This window comes from Neoarius graeffei, chromosome 1, assembly GCF_027579695.1.
Source record: "Neoarius graeffei isolate fNeoGra1 chromosome 1, fNeoGra1.pri, whole genome shotgun sequence".
In the NCBI taxonomy this organism is placed as follows: Eukaryota; Metazoa; Chordata; class Actinopteri; order Siluriformes; family Ariidae; genus Neoarius; species Neoarius graeffei.
Window position 1 is genome coordinate 29264252 of NC_083569.1, and position 22243 is coordinate 29286494.

At 41.5% G+C, this 22243-nt stretch overlaps 1 protein-coding gene, 3 non-coding genes and 1 pseudogene across 4 annotated transcripts; 3 read left to right on the top strand and 2 right to left on the bottom strand.

Moving 5' to 3' along the window:
• Positions 1-1536: 1536 nt before the first annotated feature.
• LOC132897255 (U2 spliceosomal RNA) lies at positions 1537-1713 on the bottom strand (annotated as a pseudogene).
• Positions 1714-7412: 5699 nt separating this feature from the next.
• LOC132897024 (U2 spliceosomal RNA) lies at positions 7413-7603 on the top strand. The gene has a single exon (XR_009656221.1). It is a non-coding gene; the product is annotated as a U2 spliceosomal RNA (small nuclear RNA).
• A 1505-nt stretch (positions 7604-9108) lies between these two features.
• Positions 9109-9222, top strand: LOC132896049 (U5 spliceosomal RNA). The gene has a single exon (XR_009655918.1). It is a non-coding gene; the product is annotated as a U5 spliceosomal RNA (small nuclear RNA).
• A 349-nt stretch (positions 9223-9571) lies between these two features.
• LOC132897094 (U2 spliceosomal RNA) lies at positions 9572-9762 on the bottom strand. Its single transcript, XR_009656240.1, has one exon. It is a non-coding gene; the product is annotated as a U2 spliceosomal RNA (small nuclear RNA).
• Positions 9763-17390: 7628 nt separating this feature from the next.
• LOC132887158 (E3 SUMO-protein ligase ZBED1-like) lies at positions 17391-20843 on the top strand. The gene is made up of 4 exons (XM_060922623.1): positions 17391-17575; positions 18251-18341; positions 18639-19621; positions 19976-20843. Exons 1-4 carry the CDS (start codon positions 17517-17519, stop codon positions 20544-20546), a joined length of 1704 nt encoding a protein of 567 aa, XP_060778606.1. The 5' UTR covers positions 17391-17516; the 3' UTR covers positions 20547-20843.
• The last annotated feature ends 1400 nt before the right edge of the window (positions 20844-22243 follow it).

Consider the following 22243-nt stretch of genomic DNA (forward strand, 5'->3'; position numbering starts at 1 on the left):
ACTGTCGATGGATGGGTACTCTATATTTGGCTGCAGACACTGGTACCATATCTGTGCCTGGAAGTTACTCCTCTTTATGTGCTCATCAGCGCTGCTCTCATCTGGCAAGATCCCTGAACTCGATTTAACCTTCTGCTTGCTGTACATCCGTATTCTGGTCTGCAGAAATTATTCCTCATCCAAACTGCTATCTATTCTTGACCACCTGTCTGCTAACTCCCAATACCGTTTCAGCCCATCTTTTGCCACTTTGGAAAAATCTTCTTTCGCTTTAATGCAACTATTGCAAAGAACACACAATTCTCCGTCACTGGCTCCCTGGCTCAAAAGCGGTTTTGCTGCCATTACTGTGGTTTACACAAAAGTCTATTGCTTGCCTGCCAACAGCATCACAGAGACTCTGATGATGCTGGAAAAGAAATCACAGTTATTTATCCCCATTAAAATTTGTGAACTGGGTGATATTTCTATGATTTTAGTTTTTTAAAAACTGGGATTAGAGATAGATTAGATGTCAATTAGAGATAACCAGTTATCCTGCAGTTATCTAATACACAGAAACAGGACATGAAACCTTACATGAACATGAGAAGATCACACAATTTATTTGAATTCAACAAACTATGTCCCTTGATCACAAATCACACAAGACCATTTCTCCATGGTGGGGCGCCATTTTGGATTTTCTGATTGACCAAATGGTCAGATTTGCAAAATACCTTCAGAAATGGATTCCCTGACCATGAAAACCTATGAATAGACACCAGAATTACGGCTGTAGTCCTTCTAGAACAGGAGATATGATACTTTGTAGTTTAGGGGGCCGCATACGGCGGCCATCTTGGATTTGCATGATGAAAACACTGGGTAAGGATTTGAAAGCCATGGAATCTTATTTCTCTCACCATAAATCATCAATTTAGGCCAAAAAACAGATCTTTGGACAATTTCCTCCCACATAGGACCGATTTTAGGTATCCTGGCGGCCATCTTCGATTCTGAACAAATTTCAAGATGGCGCAAAATCTTAATTTGATCAGTATGGTCTGAAGTACCAGAATCTGTTGAGAAAACCTTGACAGGAAAAAAGGGCAGTTTTTACCTGGCTCAGCCCTGTCTATATAGGGTAAGGTGGCCTGGGCCAGTCTCTTGCATCTTTACAGCTTTCTTAGCCATTGCAAACAGGCAGAGAAAAAAAAATAAGCCAGTAAGTAAATAAAAAGAAAGTAGAAGATAGGAAATATTGTGTCTCATGAAAAAGTAAGAAAAAGAATGACTGCAGACTAACAGTCCAGTTGCTTGTTAAACATGGAGAAAACCAGAAAACAGGGAAAAATCAGACAAAAAAAAGAATTTTCTTTATTTTTTGAGCAAAATAACTCTTTCTAGGACTACTATAATGTCACACAGATACATGGAACAGAAAAAGCAAACCCCACTTTTAGCTCTCTACTGTTAAACATCTACTCTTACATAGAAAGCACAAGCATTAAACTAACATATTAAAGAAAAGTTTGCCTTTTTTTTTAGTTTTTAAACAAGGGCACCATTCCTGGAGATACTGCAATACCAGGTTGATGCGTGGAGCAGAAAGAGCAAGCTCTTATTCCAAAATCTGTTTAATATATCGCCCTCATTTAGAGAACATATCAGATATCAAACTGATAAGAACAGATACTACACTTGATCTTAGTCAAAAGACCGAGAAGCGATATCTTGCTGTAGTCAATAGCTTTAAATAAACCACTTCCAAATATTAAACTCCAGAAAGGTAAACACAGCTAGACTCCGCCCCAACAGCTGGATCCTTTTGAAGAGAGACATCGTCTTGGTGTGTGTGTGTGTGTGTGTGTGTGTAGGTACCGGTTCACCCAATACGCACATTACGCACGTTGCGTAGGGCCCCGCAGGGGCGGACTTACCATTAGGCAAACCAAGGCGGTTGCCTAGGGCCCCCAAAATTTGGGGGCCCCTAACGGTCAGCCCCGTCACGGTAAACACCAAACAATATATATGTAATCTTAATTTGTCTCTGATATTAAGTAGTCAACGATATAAATGGAAAAACACACCAAAATAGCATCAGAATATCGAATTCATGTGTATATAGTATTTGTCCCAGCACACACACACACACCCTGATTGTTTTACATTGGACTAGTCCATGATCTGAAGACGTAGACAGGTGCGCGACGGAAATTCAAACCAAAGCAGAGGGAACTGTAAACAAGATGAAGCGCAGTTGAGAGTGATTGCGCTAAACGAAAAAAAGGGCACAAAGCAAAAAGAATGCAGCTGCACTTCTGAAACTAACTACCTTTTTCAAATCGCCTGAGTCTGCAACCTCCGCTGTTGACTCTGTTGAGGAATGTGTTCGTGTGGAGGAGGCAGACTTTCAAGTAGGACTTTCTTTCTCATATGATTATGATGAACAATGGACATTTGGAGATTAAGGACTTTTCAGTAATGTACTGGCTGTAGCCTTTAAAAACTCATACCTCTCTCTTTCTCTACCCCCTCTCTCTCTCTCGCACACACACAAACACACACTCTCTCTCTCTCTCACACACCCACCTACACCCCATTATAGAATAGAAGATAGATAGAATGCCTTTATTGTCACTATACACATGTACAATGAGCTTAAAGCATCTCCAATAACAGTGCAAACAGCGTGTAGAGAGAGAGAGAGAGGGGAAGGGGGAGAAAAATAAATAAAATAAAAGGGGGGGGTGTAAGGTGCACAGTCAGGTGTATGTGTTGTGTTACATATTATGGAGTGAGGTATTGCACATATAAAGTATTGCACAGTGACAGTCACATTATAAATTATTGCGGTGTGTGGGCTGTGTATAAGGCGCACAGTCCTGAGGTGAGTGTGCTGTGTGGAAGGTGCACAGTCCTGAGGTGAGTGTGCTGTGTGTAACGTGCACAGTCCTGAGGTGAGTGTGCTGTGTGTAAGGTGCACAGTCCTGAGGTGAGTGTGCTGTGTGTAACGTGCACAGTCCTGAGGTGAGTGTGCTGTGTGTAAGGCGCACAGTCCTGAGGTGAGTGTGCTGTGTGTAAGGTGCACAGTCCTGAGGTGTGTGTGCTGTGTGTAAGGTGCACAGTCCTGAGGTGTGTGTGCTGTGTGTAAGGTGCACAGTCCTGAGGTGTGTGTGCTGTGTGTAAGGTGCACAGTCCTGAGGTGTGTGTGCTGTGTATAACGTGCACAGTCCTGAGGTGAGTGTGCTGTGTGTAAGGTGCACAGTCCTGAAGTGTGTGTGCTGTGTGTAAGGTGCACATTCCTGAGGTGTGTGTGCTGTGTGTAAGGTGCACAGTCCTGAGGTGTGTGTGCTGTGTGTAAGGTGCACAGTCCTGAGGTGTGTGTGTTGTGTGTAAGGTGCACAGTCCTGAGGTGTGTGTGCTGTGTGTAAGGTGCACAGTCCTGAGGTGTGTGTGCTGTGTGTAAGGTGCACAGTCCTGAGGTGTGTGTGTTGTGTGTAAGGTGCACAGTCCTGAGGTGTGTGTGCTGTGTGTAAGGTGCACAGTCCTGAGGTGTGTGTGTTGTGTGTAAGGTGCACAGTCCTGAGGTGTGTGTGCTGTGTGTAAGGTGCACAGTCCTGAGGTGTGTGTGCTGTGTGTAAGGTGCACAGTCCTGAGGTGTGTGTGCTGTGTGTAAGGTGCACAGTCCTGAGGTGTGTGTGCTGTGTGTAAGGCGCACAGTCCTGTGACTGTGAGTCCTGTGACTTATTTATTTAAATAAATAAATAAAAAAAACACAAACTGTGTTGTTTTAACACACTAGTGTGTTAAATAGTTCAACACAGTTACTGTGTTATAGAGTTCAACACATTTATTAACACAAACTGTGTTGTCCTTATATAAACACGCTGATGTGTTAAATATGTGTTGTTTTTAACACATCTCTTTTGAGAGTGCAGTGCCTCAATCTATATACAGATGCTCCAACTCTTCTGCCGTGGGCGGGAGATCTCCCGCTTTAGGGAACATTTCGAAAATCCTCCTGACCTCCCACTGACAACATAAAAATCTCCCACTCGCCCTTACTACACATGATTAGTTAAAAAATATATATAACTTGATACATTTACAGTATGTTGACGAAAATTAATAGTTGACTTTCCGCTTTTCGTGTGTCTGGCATTGTATGGGTGGACTCAAGTGTGTACCCCGCAGTATATGCTGATTCCCCGGTCAGTACACCGATCGGTGTAACGGGGGGATTGGAGTGAATGCCGGTGGCATGCGCGCGCAGATCAAGCCCGCATATAAATCGAGCGGAATTTGGTACGCCGCGTGGTACACACTTGAGCCCGCCCAATGTCTTAGCAGTTACCAATAAAGCATACAGATGGCACTATTAATGATAAGCGCGAGAGGACAAGAAAACCTGCGACACTCAACCATTTTGTTTGGGGTTTTTTTGCTTCTGCATTTATCGCCTGCTTGTCCTTAATTTTATGTTCTCTTGAATGAGATAATGAAATGAAGTTCCGTTGGTGGAAATGGCGAAAGCCAAACTACGAAGAAAAAATATCAGAAAATCACCGAGATAAAGTTCGGATCGCCCGTCACGATGGTCGCCAGGGACGAATGGCGGACTATTTTGGACGGCAGCAAGACGACCCTATATCTGACAAGGTCAGATCACCAGACCAGACGTTAGATTCTAATGAACTTGTCTGACTTTTTTTGTCTGACTTTTACTAACTAAGAAATAAAATATTATTAGAAGAACATTATCATCAGAGGGTCGACCACTGGCAATTTATAATAGTCATAATTGACATTAACATTAGGCATATTAAAGTTTGGTCTATAGTCACTGGATTTATCTAGATCTGTTACCATTAATAAGATTTAATTGACATGAAATGTGGTGAGTCACTCATATATACACACACATTTTACATATATGCTCAAGGGCACTTCAGCCCAACACCACCTAACTACATGTGTTTCAACTGTGGGGTTAACCAGAGCTGACACAGGGAGAACACGTAAACTCCACACAGAAAGGCCCCCACCAGCCGCTGGGCTCAAACCCAGAACCTTCTTGCTGTGAGGCGACAGTGCGAACCACTACATTCCCCTGTTAATAAATTGCTAAAGCCTCCCCGTCGGGGAATTGAACCCCGGTCTTCCGCGTGACAGGCAGAGATACTGTCCACTACACTAACGAGGATGATGTAAAAGCTCTCATTTATCAATCGAAAGGGTAGAAATCACCGTATGACAGGGTTCACGTGTGATTCATGAAACGTTTGCATCTTGCCAATCACAGCGTAAGAATGATTGGGCATTGATAAATGTGGTGGGTGAAAACCATTGTCATTTCAATATCACAATCCTAAATATTATCGGTTTAGAGGCTCCTTGACTTTACGACATGAACAACAGAAGGGCAATAATATAACAACAACCAATCAGAATTCAGATACAACAACCAATCAGAATTCAGATACAACAACTAATCAGAATTCAAATACATTCTGTTGCCAAGTAAAAATGTAACCTTTCAACGTATCAAAAAGTTCTCGAGCGCTCGTGCTGTTTTACCGTTAGACCAATCACATCTCAGCTTAAACTCGCATTCTAAACTAGTTGCAGCTCCCCCAGAAGAGAGCGACTCCCCCTGCAGCCTCATGGAACGCAGGGTTTAAGGCTCCGGATGGGTTTTACTGCCGTTTATGAGGGAAAGGAACATACACATAGGCGGTTTTAAACGGGGGCCAGTGCCCCTGTAAAATTGCTCCTGGCCCCTGTTGTGGCCCCTGTGCTGAACAGATAATAAGCTTTATTAATTTCGACGTGCGCTGGCTCGAAGATTGGAACTGACATGACAGAGTGTTCTACACGGACTCCTTAAAGCGCTACACGCACACTGTTACCTGCAGCAGAAAGACCCGCAGCAGCGCGAATTGTAAACTTCGGATGTGAGAGATAACAGCTGCAGCCCTGCAAGGACTACGCTACTGCAAAGAGGCGAAGGTAAGGAAAATTATTCAGTTTCGTAACGTCAGTGTTTGCACATATCCGTGTTTTACTGTTGTTGTTCACTACAATAATAAATCCGTTTTATTGCGCTTTCTTAAAAGTGCGTTGCACAGCAATAAGTAGCCTAACTTAATATTTTTGGGAAATGGGTAAAATAACCGACAGTGTTTAACCTTCTTGTAAAACTTGAATGGCCTTGTGATATGTAGAGGCTACATTCCTCTCCGTTTACTTTTTAGTATAGACCTACTGTAGGCTATCATGGAAAGGAGCAAGAAGGACATTGTCCTTTTTGCCCCTGTTGGCAAAAAGCAACATAGAGAGAGTAAGGAAGATGAAGATTATGAAAGAGGAGAGAGAGCCAGAGGTGGAGAGAGAGCCAGAGGTGGTGGTTGGAGAGGTGGAAAGTGAGGCATCTGAAAGGCAATCTGAGAGTGAGGATGAAGACATTCAGGATCAGATTGAGGGACAGAATGAGGGACAACCCAACGAGTCATTGGGACAACCAGATTCACCATGCATATCAAGTACAGCACCATCAGGTTTGTGATGTTGAACAAGTGCATGTGTGTGAGCAGTGTTGGCCTACAATTCATATAGCCTACCCTGAAAGTGTGAAGTCTGAATAATAATTAATAAATATAAAATATAAATAATAGATATAATAATAAATTAATAAATGAATAATGATAAATAAATGTTGTTCTCAGTAGCACTCTCATATTTACTGTATTCATCTTTCTCCAGATATCAGCAAGTGCTTGGACGACACTCCAGTGCAGCCACATCTGAAGAAAAGATTCATTGTATGCAAAAATAGAAATCTTATTTTACAAAAAAGAGAAACATGGTTTTAAGATTTATTGAGCACAATTTATTTTATGTTTAGGCTATTGAGACAGAATGTTTATCTCATTGTATTTATGCTCAATTGTTTTGGTTTTAAATAAACTAAACTAAACATTTTGAATGCTTAAATATTGCCATCTTTTGTCCATATGTGCCCCCCTGAAAAAACACTGGCCCCACCACGGCCCCCCTAGTAATTTTGGTCTAGAACCGCCACTGAACATACACCCTCCCGACAGTCAATAAAACACATTTGCAAATTGGTAGAATGAGTTCATCATCACATGCAATATTTGCAATTAATCAAATGAATTTTTTATTATTATTATTATTATTATTAATGAATTACTACAGTTCTAAACTTCACATTTTAAAAGTCTGGGCTTTGGAGAGATGATGGAGCTCTTTTGGTGGAACACAACGAAGCAAAATATTGTGACCCCCCAAGGCGATGTCTCTCTTCAAAAGGATCCAGCTGTTGGGGGCGGAGTCTAGCTGTGTTTACCTTTCTGGAGTTTAATATTTGGAAGTGGTTTATTTAAAGCTGTTCACTGCAGTAAGTTATCGCTTCTCGGCCTTTTGGCTAAGATCAAGTGTAGTATCTGTTCTTATCAGTTTAATATCTGATATGTTCTCTAAATGAGAATGTTATATTAAACAGATTTTTAAAACAGGGAGCTGGAATAAGGGCTTGCTCTTTCTGCTCCGTGCATCAACCTGGTATTGCAGTATCTCCAGGAATGGTGCCCATGTTTAAAACTAAAAAAAGATGAGCTCTTTTTTTTTTTTTCTAGTAAATCAATTTAATTTTATGCTTCCTAAATAATAAATAGGTGTTTAAAAATATAGAGCTAGAATTATGGTTTGTTTCTTTTATTCTATGTGTCTGTATGACATTATAGTAGCTCTAGAAATAGTTACTTTGTTTAAAAGGGAAAGATATGTATATATATATATTTTTTTTTTTTTGCTTGATCTGGTCTGACTCCTCATTTCCTGGTTTTCTCCCTGCTTAACAAGCAACTGGACTGTGAGTCTGCAGTAATTCTTTCTTTTACTTTTTCATGAGAGAACTCACACAACACCACCTATCTTCTCTTTTTATTTACTTATTGGCTTATTTATTTCTCTGCCTGTTTGCAATGGCTAAGAAAGCTGTAAAGGTGCAAGAGATTGGCCCAGGCCACCTGACCCTATACCAGCTTTCTGGACCTCCAATAGCGTTTTCACCAACATCACCAAAACACAAAAGTTCTGGATGTGTGCCATGTTGGTGGTTATGATTTCCATAAACAGTGCTTGCATTTCATCCAGAAAAAAAAAATCACATTTTTTGTAATGGTATTGGTTAAAGAAACTTGCAATAAGAAGACAGAAGCTGCTAGAAAGCATGTAGAAGGCCTAGAGCCCAGTGTAAGAGCCTACTATCTCAGGAAACTGCAGTTAATCAACAGCCTGGAAAAATATGAAATGGGAGAGAAACTGAGTGAAGACAATGCATTGCTGCCCGCTGTAATATACCCAGACATCATCAGCTATTTAATTTATTCGCCAAGTCCATACACTGCTGAGGATCTGAAGTGTTTCAAGGGACTAGAAGCCTATAACCAGATGTGCTGTGGCTGGGTCAGGGAATGAAAAGCACGGAAATTTGGTGACAAATGTCTGGTGAAAGCAAAGGTGTGTACTGTGTACATTACATGTACAGTGATATACTGTAGGTCATGCGTCCACATCCCCTGTGGGCCTACCTCAGCAGATGGCTGATTGTGATTTTTAACTTTAGCTTACTCTCAAGAGAACATACAGAAGCACCATCACGGCTAGACAGTAGAAATATGGTGTCATGCTTAATTTTAAGACATTGATTAAAACTTAAAAAAAAAAAACTCAGACCTGATACAAAGTGAACTGAACACACTATGTTGTGCGGATTTTTGTCGGTCAGATCCTGGTTTAGTTTGGAAAGCCAGACATGATGACACTCCTCTGACAATTTTCTGGTTTCCTCTCCCTGAGTTTTGATTATTTTAGGTAATCGGTAGAAGTGCAGATGTTTCTCAAGATCTGAGTGATTGTGGCAACCCAAAACTGTGCAGTAATTCACCATTATTTGGTTTGTTTATTGAAAAATTCACAAAGCTTGCTTTGCTGTTCATGTGTCCAATGCCTCTAATATGGCTGACTTTCGGTTTGATGACATCATGTGAAAATACTCTATACAGTGCCACTAGCCTGATCCAGTGTTAAGTGTACAGTAGCTCAGGTTTCTTTTCATTGACACATAAATCTTTCGCCTTTTACTAAAGATTTCTGTGGAGAGGAATGTTAATGAGATCAACTTATTTTTACAGGCTTTGCTCTGGGGGAGCTGAACATTTTTGGTGGTCAAAGATAAGAAATGTCAAGCTTTTGGTATAGCTCCAAAACTTTTCTCCATTTCCTGGTTTTCTCCATGTTCAACAAGCAGCTGGACCATTAGTCTGCAGTAATTATTTCCCATGCACGCCTAAAATTATGTCTCTTTTCAAAAGAATTCGGCTGTAATTTTTTTTAATAAGGTCACCATTTCTAGAGCTACTGCAATGCCATGTTGATGTATAGAGCAGAAAGAGTAAGCCCCTATTCTAACTCTCTGCTCTAAAAAAATGATAAATTTAATTGATCATCATCATTCAGAAAACACATCGAACATGAAAGTGACATAGGATTTTTTTTTTTCAAGAAGGGCACTATTCCTGGAGGTACTGCAATACCAGGTTGATGCATGGAGCAGAAAGAGCAAGCCCCTAATCCAGCTCCATGTTCTAAAAACCTGTTTAATATAACGTTCTTATTTAAAGAACATATCAGATATTAAACTGATAAAAACAGATACTACACTTGATCTTAGCCAAAAGGCAGAGAAGCAATAACTAGCTGCAGTTAAGAGCTTTAAATGTACCACTTACAAATATTAAAATCCAGAAAAGTAAACACAGCTGAATCATTATGAAGAGAAATATTGTCTCAGGGGTACACCAAATGATTGGAGGAGATTCTTTATAAGAAGCTTGATATTTCTAATACTTGACCACCCAAAATGTACAACTCAGCCAGAACAGAACCTCCAAAAAAAAAAAAGTTGAACTTATTAATATGCTTCTCGGCAGCAATCTATAGTAAACCACAAAAGCTTTATATGTTAATGAAGAGAAACCTGAACTACGTTTTACACTGGATCAGGTTAGTGAAACTGTATTGGAGGTCCAGAAAGCTGGTATAGGGTAATTTGGCCTTGGCCAATCTCTTACACCTTTACAGCTTTATTATCCATTGCAAACAGGCAGGGAAATGTCTGACCAACGAGCATTTCTGATAGATAGATAGATAACATTTTTGGTGGTCAAATGTTAGAAATATTGAGCTTTTTGCATGGACCCCCCCCCACACACGCCCCCAAGACGATGTCTCTTTTCAAAAGGATTCAGCTGTCAGTAAGTAGGGAGTGGGGATTGTTGAATTTTGAAAAGGAAAAGCTGAGTGTTGTGTGATCTGTCTAATGAAAAAGTAGGGGAAAGAATTACTGCAGACTAACAGTCCAGCTGCTTGTTGAGCATGGAGAAAACCAGGAAATGGGGAAAAGTTAGGTCGGGCAAAGAAAGAAATATTTTTTTCTTTATTATTTTAACAAAGTCACCAATAAAGAAATAATATCTTGACAAATAATATCTGGAAATAATATTTTGTCATCAAAAATGGCAAAAGCAACAACAGAGCTTTGGTCAGACCTCGGGTTATTTGACACATGGAGAGTCACTAATCCATGAGAGAAAGATTTCACATTTTTCCTCACATCCCCATCATTCTTTTTCTAGAATTGATTATATTTTCATCTCTAGATCGGCCCTTGACAGAACCAGAGCCTGCTCCATTAACACATGCATTCTCTCAGACCACTCATCAATCTCTATAGAGCGCCTGCCTCCTTACTATGACCCTTTATCTAGACATTGGCGTTTAAATCCATCTCTTCTTAGCAATCCTGCATTTTTGACATATTTAGGAAATCAATGGGAACTTTTTATTTCTACAAATGATTCACCTGAGGTTTCAGCCTTTACCGTATGGGAAACAGACAAGGCCTTCCTCAAAGGGTCTATCATTTTTTACACAACTGCGAAGAGGAAGAATATATTAGCAAAACAGTTGGAGCTTGAACAAGACATTGCTATCTTGGAAAGAGATTTTAAAGTGTCTTTCTCCAGTTCTGTGTTGAAGAAATTAGAAGCAGCCAGATCTGCTTTAGATCAACTGCTAACTCAAAAAGCAGAATGTTCAAATGTTCAAATGGGTTTTATTCAAAGAATATTTGGCAGCCCAAGAGCTGAATTACATGTTCTGTACATTGGATAAAAGGTATATTGACAAATCAAACATATTTAGAGTTAAAATCACAAACAAATATATATACAAAATAAAACATCATGATTAGCCATTCCAATTACAATGTGCTATTCAGAAGTTGAACAAGGTAAGGAAGTGGACTTTTAGAGTATCGTACAGTGCGAACTGGCAACTGATCAAGTTTTTTGTTCTGTCTAGTTTCCCTACCACTTATCTCTCCCCGCAGTCGTGGAAACCAATGTTTGTACTGTTCAGATTTGTACAGTTTCTGGGCAAACTTCAGACACAGCGTAACATGTCGGTCCTCAAGTTTTTGGAGTCGTAGAGCTTCACAAGCTGCAGAGTAACTGTGAAAGTTATTGCCAAGGATGATCTTAGTTGCACGCACTTGGATGTTCTCTATCTTCATCCGTTGGCTGTTCATTAAGCCTGGATGCCACAGGGGTGTTGCATACTCCAGGACCGGTCGTACAAAACATGTGTAGACTATAAGCAGGTCCTGTATGGGTAACTGAAACTGCTTCAGCCTACATAGGAGGTACAACCTCTGTTTCCCTTTATTATGAGCCTTTTCCACTACCCTTTTTCAGCTCACTTCAGCCCAACACGGCTCGCGTTTCGACTACCTCAGAGCAGCACGACTGAGCTCACTTCAGCCTTACTCAGCACCCAAAACTCGCACGGTTTTGAAGTGAGGCTGAAGTGAGCTCAACCGAGCCGAGTGGGGCTAGGGGCGTGAGGAGACAGTCCCCTGTGCACTGATTGGTGAGGAGAAGTGTCCTCACATGCCCACACACACTCCGCAAGCACGCTGGGATCTTTAACCACCATCTGTAAACGCCGTAAACCCGGAAGAAGAAGAATTACGACAAAGAAGAAGAAGAAGATCAGAAAACTAGAAGATGGAAGACTAACCCAAGCGAGGAAAGGCCAGCCAGTGGTCCATCGTGGAGACACAGATGTTTCTCTGTGTTGTGGCTGAGGAGCACATTCAGAAAAATCTCGACAGTGCTACGCGTAATGAGAAGGTGTTCCAGGAGATATCCTGGCTGATGTCGGAACACGGTTATCCCCGCACCGTGGTTCAGTGCCGGGATAAACTGGAGAAACTGAAGAGTGAATATAGGTAAGTGAAGGACCACAACGGACAAAGTGGGGCTAGCCACAAGCGGTGGAAATGGTACGATCAGATGGACGCTATCTATGGCCACCGTCCGGCGAACCAGAGGGACATGGGTCTTGACACCGCAATGTCTTTGTTGGAGGCGATAGATAATGGTAAGTCACGTTTCAGTTATTCTGAGTTACCAATAGCTGCTAGACTTGGTGCGGTTTTAAACACATTAACAACGAATGCATAGGATACTACATACCAAGTGGTATTGCAGTGTTGTGATGTGTGAACTACGTGTGTGTCTTTTGCTCTGCCATTTTGAGTTAGCAATAGCTGTTACATGTTGGTGCGGTTTTTAACACAACAACGAATGCAGAGGATACTACATATCAAGCAGTATTGCAGTGTTGCCATGTGAGAACTACGTGTGTGTCTTTTGCTCTGCCTTATTTTCATACACCTTTTTTTCTCCCCCCAAAGACTTGGTTGAGGAGGAGTCCGCCTCGGAACTGGCGTCTACCTCAGAACTGGCGCCTACCTCGGAACAGTCTGAAAACGTTCCTCCCTCGCCGTCCACAGACTCCACGCCTGCAGGAGTTTCGACACCGGCGTCGGAACCGCAAGTGCTGGCTGTGAGCGCTCCACGTCCTCACGCTGGTATGTGCAAACTAAACATACATCTTGTCTTGCTGTCACAACGAATTGCCTGAATAATTTTACGTGTACAATTCCATTGACTTGTATTCTGGGTTGCAACACAACGCATTTCAACAGTAGCCACTTCACAAGTGATCACAATACTTCTGGGTACTCAAATCAAACCCAGTCACACCACCAGAAACACTCTGCCACTCCTGTAGAAAATCAGGCATAACATGAAGACATAGAGCATTGTAATCTCTAACAAAAGTGAGCTGGCCAGCCTAAATTATGTTTGGCATGGTCTCACTGGTTGCAAAGGAATCACTGCATGAAAAATGTCTACTGACCCCCATTTATATGTTTCTCTTTGAATATCTCCATTGTTTAGGAAAGAGGAAAAGGAGCTTATTCCAGGAACAGGGCACTGTCCTGTGTGAGCTGCAGGCGTCCGCAGAGGCCCAGCGCGAACGCCATGAGGCGCAGCGTGTGGCCCAGCGCGAACAGCGTGAGGCACGGCGTGAGGCCCAGCAAGAACAGCGTGAGGCCCGGCGTGAGGCCCATTGGGAACGCCTCTTTGAGCTGATGTTGGAAGACTCCCATGCTGCGAGGGAGTTAGAATTCGCTGCACGAAGCCACCAGGCAGCTCAGTCTGAAGCCTTTGGGCAAGCACTACTCGGGGTGCTGGACCGGATGGCGCAGGCGATGGCTGACAGGAACCGGACATCGCAGCTGTAGTGGCACTACAAACCCCTGACTCTGGGTTCCCTGATCCCTGACTACTGCCTTTGCACAATGCATAGTCCACTGACTATTGCACAACGCACTTGTATATAGTTCATACTCATGCCCATGTATATAGTTTGCACTATTCACCATCGTCGTTGTGTTTCGTTGTTATTGTATGTTTGTGTCATTTGAATCACTTAAATTTTGCGCCTTATTTTTAATTGCACGTGTTATGGTCACTGGTGAGAGTTTTAATAAACAGTTGTTTTTTACAGAAAAAAAACAAAATGCCTTGTGTCATAAATGTATTGACCTGGTTCATAATGTGGCAATGAACCCAGCTAACCTGACAACAGGTTTCTGAATCTTGCAATGAACCATCCATCACTTAAAGGGGGGACCCCAGGTGACCTGACCGCTTGACCTTATCAATCTCACAATGAACCTGCCTAATACCCCTGTAATGTGTCATTTACAACCCCAAAACATTCAACCCATACTTAAGTTGGAGAATTATGCAAAGACAACAACTTATTTCTTGTTCTAGACATGATTTTAGCAGCTCAATTGGTAGGTTTCTTCTTCATCATGTTTTCGCTTGACCTCAAGGTGACCTGACTTCAGGGTTACCAATCTCACTATGAACCAGCCTAATGTCCCTGTAATGTGTCATTTGCATCATCTTCAGTAGACGAAAAGGGGTGGTGTGGCTCACACTTGACCTCAGGTGACCTGACTCCAGGGTTATAACATCTGCATTGCTGAGGTTATTTTTTATTTAGCTTTTATTTATTTATATTTTTATCCTGTCTGTTTTATTAATTTTATAGGCCTAGTTATTCTGCTTAAATTTCTTTTTGTCTACATCCATGTATTTTCTTCATCTGTTATCCTGATTTTTATGGATTTGTTAGATTAACTCACAATGAACCAGCCTAATGTCCCTGTAATGTGTCATTTGCATCATCTTCAGTAGACAAAGGGGGGCCCTCACACTTCACCTGACTCCAGTAACCTGACCACAGGGTTATGAACGACCCCTGTAATGAGCCCAGGGGACAAAATACAAAGTGTTTGTGTAGAATATGTTTTAATATCATTGTATGTATGTTTGAATTGAGATAGTATGTGATAATGTGCATGTTACACATGCATTTCATAAGCGCCGGAAAATGGCAGCTTTGACTACCAACATAAATATACATGATTAAAGACCATCACAGAGGCACCGAGTCAATCAGAATTGAAGATGTGGAGGCATTAGTTATTACATAAAAATATTGAATGACCAAGATTGCATGTACATACAAGTAATTGAGACCTACATCTGTAATGAAAATCATAGTATGGGTTTATGAGATCATGGGATGCTCATTGTCTGTAAACATACTCTGACACTCCAACAGTTACAGCTGGTGAAAACTTGACCATGAAAACAATGCTTCATATGTGCACTTGATATTTGCCTCTTCGTGTATCGTGAATGCTGCACTATGAGACAAACCAAATATGTTGCGATGTCACTAAAAGCTGAAATCAAAACGCAGATGGATCTATTGCATTGGTGTTTTATTCAAAGATTGAAGGCACATTACAAATAACAGGGGCTGTTTCCATGCGCAAGTAGTGGGTGGACAACATCACTGAGGAGAGGGCAGGAAAACTGCAACACAGGTATCATCAGCAATAACAAAAATTTTACTATATACATACAGGAAGTGTTACTTCACATTCACATTTAACTGTTTGACAACAAGTAACGCATCAACCCCTCCCGAACATCTCTGCCCTCCTCTTCAACCTCTTGTGGTCCTGCAACACCTGGCAGTGGCAATGCTACTGCTGCAGGGTCCCATTCTGTATCGCATCTTTCACCATGACTTTCACATAGGTTGTGAAGAGCACAGCAAGTCACCACCATGGACCTCACCAGTGAGAGATCACACTGAAGGAGTGCGGCGTGTTCCAATAACCGCCTGAAATGCACACAACACAACACATTTTAGTACTTCACGCCGATTTACAATGTTGTTGCGCTATAGAGGGATATTACTGACGTCACCCGAAACCGGAAGTAAACAGACCCTGCGCCATATTGGAAGACCAACAAACTCGTGATTGGAGGAAATAACGGCAGAGGTATGTGAACCCACGAGAATAAAGTGGAGTGGCAAACGACTTAAACAAACAAATCTGAGCTGTTTTATTTATGATTTATTGGCCCAACAGTAGACTTGAAAGAAACCTGTGTGAGACTTGGCAAAAAACTGTGGATATAATGGATAAGTCTGTGCATGATCTGTGGACATGGCAGATTATTTCAAAACCCTGAAGCCTGCTGAAAGGAAGCGATATGGTTTGGTCCCTTGGCTGCGTTTATTACAGCCAGCCACTGACACATTTAGTGTGTCTAATGACGAGGGTGTTTTCGTTAGAATTTCATGCACTTGGTTCATCAAACAACCTACAATGGTAAACTTTTGTGCTGTGTTAGGGTTCTAACAAAGCTGATGGGAAAGGTGAAAAGAAGTCTTTCTACAAAATACCAGCTGTGATTGAGACACAAGGGGAGCAAACCAAGGAGCTTTCTGCCAGGAGACAGAGAGAGTATTTAGCTGCTTTATGCAGAGCGGATCTGAATACTTCAAATCTACAACAGTACAGAATATATTCAGACCATTTTGTTACTGGTAAGTCACTAGGCTAGAGTGTTGTAGAACATTTTTTAAAAATGTTTACTGAATAAAAACATCCTTAAATTTTATCACATTTATGTTATATATTTCATTTCTTTCTTTTGTTTTAATTTTCCTCCCTCCATCCCTCTTTGGATTTTAAATATAGTTTTTCCCCATGTCCAAATAATTCAAAGATATATAAATAAAAACTTCACTCTCGCTCGTAGTTTGTTTTATATTGTGAGTATGTATGTACTTGAGGTCTTCCAATATGGCGCCCTAACAAAATCTCGCGATACGGTGACGTCACGCGATAGCCCTCTATAGAGGGCTACCGCATGACGTCACCGCGCTGCGAGATTTTGTTAGGTGCCATATTGGAAGACCAAGTACATGCACTCACAATATAAAACAAAGTACGAGCGAGAGTAAAGTGACACGATGGATGATAATTCGGGTTATGTGAGTACATTACCAGCTGCAGAAAGGGCACGGTATGTGGAGAAACTGGCTGTGATTGATGGGTTTGACCCATATGATAAGACTCGGGGCAAGGGAGAATGGAAACATAAGGAGGACCGGACACCAATTCTGCCATCTGTTTGCTACCCAGACATTGTAAACTATTTGTTGTTTACACCCAGTGCCTACACTGCTGATGACTTGAAGGCCTACAAAGGGCTACAGGCTTACAATTATGTTGTTAGTGGCTTGGTTTGTGATATTACAGCTGTTGTTAAGAATAACCTACACATAGTTATGGCCAAGGTAATCTTGTTGATATTTCTCTTTTAATAATATATCTTTTCAGTTGAAAAATTAATACTTTTTGTTAGGCCTGTAGCGACGCGTCGATGACGTCGACATCAAAATATCGTCGACGTCATATTTAGTCGTCGACGTATCGCCACGCACACGTGAGTCAGAAAAACAAAAAGTTGGCACTCGGCAAAATGGAGAAGGAAACGGCGACCTCCTCAAAGCAAAAAAGCCCTAAGAAAACTGCTCGGCCGAGGTCATCGAAGGTATGGGAATACTTTAAACTCAGTACCAAACGCAAAGGCATCGTCATCTGTAGTCTTTGCCAAATCGAACTGGCATATCACACCAGCACAACGGCGATGTTGGAACATCTAAAGCGGAGACACCCCCTTGTCTCTCGTGGAGGGGACAACAATAAGTAAGTAGCCTACTAACTTTGGTTAGCGTTAAGTTGATTTCACTTTTGTGTAGTGTGTTGTGCAGCTTGAGCTGTGAGCATTTCTGTAGTGCCAGCTAACTATCCATGCGATTGTATTGGCATTTATTGTTGGCTGGAATGGCAGCTAGCTTACGGCTGCAGAATACAGCTCTGCCTGGCCGCTACCGGCACAAACAAACTACGTTTAGACAGAGAGCTCATGTTGTGGTCATTTACAGGTGAAAGGTAACATTAACGTTAGCCAGCTTATTGTCATGATTCACTATGTTAACGTTAGTTCGCCAGGCCCAGTGTCAAACGGAGCCAAACAATGTCCAGGCAAGGGCCGTGCGCAGTGGTCATGAATGAATCAGTTTTATGAGCATTGAAAACATTAAAATTAACATTACATCCAAGTGTGGTAGGGCTCGTATGAGATGCATTAACGTTAGGCTATGTACATTTTTTACTGTGTGGATACAGTAGGCTACAAACTTTTAGAACATGAAATGCATTGTTGGACTTGACATTAACGTTACTTTAAAAGTAACGTTAGTCATCAAGCAAGCTAATCATGCCATAGGCCTAGAAGTGCAATGAGTTTAAGACTAGAGTAGATTTAATATGTCCCACTGTCAACTGTTGTTTTAATATGCATTGCTATTGTGTTTTCAGGACAAAGCAAAGTACCTTGTCAACCTATCTTGGGAAAGAGGCGCAGTGCACACCACAGAAGGCAGCTGAACTCAGCAAAAAAATCATGAGAGTGAGTAATTATTTGCTTGCTTTGAGCATCTTTTAGGAGGGAAATGATTGGCCTGATATCATTTAGGCTATTGTGCCCCAATTTATTTGCAATGTTATAGGTTTGTTGACTTGGCCTTTTTCTGTATGTCCTTGTTTGAACACTGTCAATAAATAAATAAATAAATAAATAAAAATAAATATTGAATAAATAAATACATACATACATACATACATACATGCATGGATACATAATCTTGCACTGTAAGCAACATTACTGTGCTGTGTTGTTATAATAATTAGTTTCTTTATCTTTCAGGTGATCATCAAAGACATGAGGCCTTTGTCCCTGGTGGAGGGTGAGGCCTTCGTAGATATGATCGAATATGCCTGCCAAGGCTTCAAATGTCCCTCCAGGTGGTGGTTTACCAAGCAGCTGGAGAAGGCATATCAATGTGTTCTTGACGATCTGAAGGGAAACTTAAAGAAGAGGTCCTCAAAAATTACTCTCACCACCGATGCCTGGACGAGTATTTGTACAGAGGCATACCTTGGAGTGACCTGCCACTACATTAACGAGAAGTGGGAGATGGTCTCATTCGTTCTCTGCACATTGCCCCTTGATGACAGACACACAGGTGACAACATTGCTCTCTGGATTGAGGAGGTTGCTAAAAAGTTTGACTTTTCTCTCCATGACGATGTCCAGGCGATTGTCCACGACAATGCAGCGAACGTTGTGAAAGCTCTTAGAATCCTTGAGGAGAAGCATGGTGTTGCCTCACTGCGATGTGCTGGCCATACCATCCAGTTGATTGTTAACAGTGCACTTAAAGAGCCCCGCATCAGCAAGGCACTTGGGGCAGCAAGGAGCCTTGTCACCTACTTTCACAGCAGTGAGGTCGCCACCCTCAAACTGAAAATCAAGCAAGAGCAGATGGGCACACCGCAACACAAGTTGTCCCAAGATGTACCTACCAGGTGGAATAGTTCTTTTTATATGATCAAACGTCTTCTGGAGCAGCGGTGGCCTATAACAGCAACCCTTTCTGACCCAGAGGTCACGAAGACAGAAAAGCATTACCTGGATCTAAAGGCTGAGCAGTGGAGCATCTTAGAGGACCTGCATCAAGCTCTTGAGCCCTTTGAGCAAGCCACTGTCTTCCTCAGTGGCGAGGCATACGTCACAGTCTCCGTCCTGCCTCCACTGGTGAAAGGACTACAGAAGTCCACACAGACAGCCTTTGAGTGTGCTCCAGTAGCCAACTTCCAGACCACAGCCGCAGCAGAGATTGCTTCAAGGTTAGTTTAATTATTCAGCTCTTTAAATATCTAATAGTGAAATAACTGAATATATGTCAATGTCTGTCAATTTTATTTATAAAGCACTTTAAACAACAACAGTTGACCAAAGTGATGTACAAAAAAAGAAGCAATTAAAAAAAAACAAACCAAAAAACAGAATAAAGATAATAAGTAAAGTAATGATTAATGTAACCATAAAAAAATAGAATATAAATTAAACTTTCCCAGTTTGCATTGCATATTGCAGTGTTTTTCCCATTGTGATTCTATCATGTAGAGTTATTGATTCTGCTTCTTTCTCTTGAAGCACATTTGATTTCTTTCATTTAAAGTGTACAAATTATTTTTCAGATGGAGGGTTGAGACTACATATGATGAAGACGGGAACACCATGTGCATCTTTGCTGCAGCCCTTGATCCAAGATTCAGGAAACTCAAGTTCCTGTCCACAGATGACATCTTGAAAGTGAAAATCAAACTTCAGCACCTTGCACTTGAAGCTGGACGAGTGCGAGTGAGGGAAGAGCCTGACTCCCCCAGTGGCCAGCCTGATAACTCAACAAGACAGAGGCCAAGGTCTGTTCTGGACACATTGCTTGGGTCAGAAGATGAGGAAGAGGACTTGGAAGATGAAAACCCAGCCCATGACCAGAGGGAAAATGCTGTCAGGAATGAGGTGCTTGTGTACTTTGGGGAAAAACCCATTCCAAAGGACAAAGACCCACTCCAATGGTGGAAAGACAATGAAACAAGGTTCCCAGCCCTGGCTGTTGTGGCAAAATCTTATTTGGCTGCCCCTGCAACATCCACTCCCTCTGAACGTCTGTTTTCAGCAGCAGGGAACATTGTGACCAAAAAAAGAGCAAGCCTCACCAAAGAACATGTGGACATGCTCACATTCCTCCACAGCAATTCAAAGTAGATGGTGTAGGAGGGGTAAAGAGTTGTGATGAGAGGGAGGAGAGAATAAGTAAAGTGGACAGAACAATATACAGTATATTGCATACTCTTCATTAGCATGTTGTAAGCTCACAGAATTACAGTTAAGGAAGGCACTTTCACTTCATTAGGCTCTATGTTATGTTGTGTTAAGCACTCAGGAGTTGATGTACTGTGCACGGCACAGTGTATGTTTTTGCACTACTTTTTGTTTGTAATTTTGTACAAGAGAGATTTTTGTTGAACTTTAAGAGAAACAGGCTGGCCTTTTTATTTTGTTTATTCCTATTCTATTTTATTCTATATTATTTATTTTACTGTGCAAAACAACAGTGCTGCTTAATAAACTATATTATTAAGATTTTTTTGGTATTTATTTGAGATACGAAATGGCTTTTATTAATCGAACAACGGAAAAATAATCGTTAGACTAATCGTCCAATTAGTCGTTAGATTAGTCGATTAATCGATAAAATAATCGTCCGATTAATCGTTTTAAAAATAATCGGTTAGCCCCAGCCCTACTTTTTGTTACTATTAAGGTATCCATAATTTAGGTTAATTTATCCAAATTATACATATGTATTTATGATATATGCCTACACAACAACTATGCTTTATTTATATAATAGGAGGGAGAGCAAGCCCCAAACCATCCTTTATTATTATTATTAAATTGTAGAAGTCTGGGAGGCTTGCTCCTCATACAGTTATCAACTTGGGGCCAATTTAGCATGTTTTAAATCTGAATTTCTTGCGTTTGCTTACCTCAAAGTGTCCGCAGATCATGCACAGACTTATCCATTATATCTACAGTTTTTTGCCAAGTCTCACACAGGTTTCTTTCAAGTCTACTGTTGGACCAATAAATCATAAATAAAACAGCTCAGATTTGTTTGTTTAAGTCGTTTGCCACTCCACTTTATTCTCGTGGGTTCACATACCGCTGCCGTTATTTCCCCCTAATCACGAGTTTGTTGGTCTTCCAATATGGCGCAGGGTCTGTTTACTTCCGGTTTCGGGTGACGTCAGTGAAAGGGGTCTATACGAGACAGGGTGGAAAGCTAGAAATGTAACTGTTAGCTCACCATTACACGTCGTCTCTTGCTAGCAAGCTCGAACTCCGTGTCAGAAACTGTTCCATCGTCCGTGTCTGTGTCGTCCGTATCGTCTGTGTCTGTATCGTCTGTGTCCTCGTCGTCTTCACTGAGAAGGAATTGAAGAAGTTCCCTCTCTTTCTGAAGCCTTATGCGCCTCGCCTCATCTATACGCTCTTGCCAGTATCTGTTGGCGTTGTCGGTGACAACAAGCCACAGCACCAAGACCAGCAACACTAACGACTCCATGTCCTCCATGTTTATTGTTTACTATTCGGGTCGTGAGACTACCGCTTAAAAGATCACTGATGTCACTGTTTGCGCCGCCTAACGACATCACGTGACGTCCACCCACTTTCGCTAACTCCACCTTTGTGTGCCGCGCACGGGGCGGGATTTTTTTTCTTCAATCAGAAATATTGGTAGGGACACGCCCATACCGCCCACACCCAAACCGCCCACACCCAATTCTACACCTGTGTTGTTGAGCATGGAGAAAACCAGAAAATAGGGAAAAAGTTAGGGCAGGCAAAATAAAGATTTTTTTCTTTTTTTTTTTAAATAAGGCAACTATTCCTAAATC

Bases quoted from the DNA above. Each gene is read 5' to 3' on its own strand.
- LOC132887158 (XM_060922623.1), top strand. From the start codon at position 17,517: ATGTTGGAACATCTAAAGCGGAGACACCCCCTTGTCTCTCGTGGAGGG. The intron at 17,576-18,250 runs GTAAGTAGCCTA...TTGTGTTTTCAG, and splicing joins CGTGGAGGGGACAACAATAA to GACAAAGCAAAGTACCTTGT. The intron at 18,342-18,638 runs GTGAGTAATTAT...TTTATCTTTCAG, and splicing joins TCAGCAAAAAAATCATGAGA to GTGATCATCAAAGACATGAG.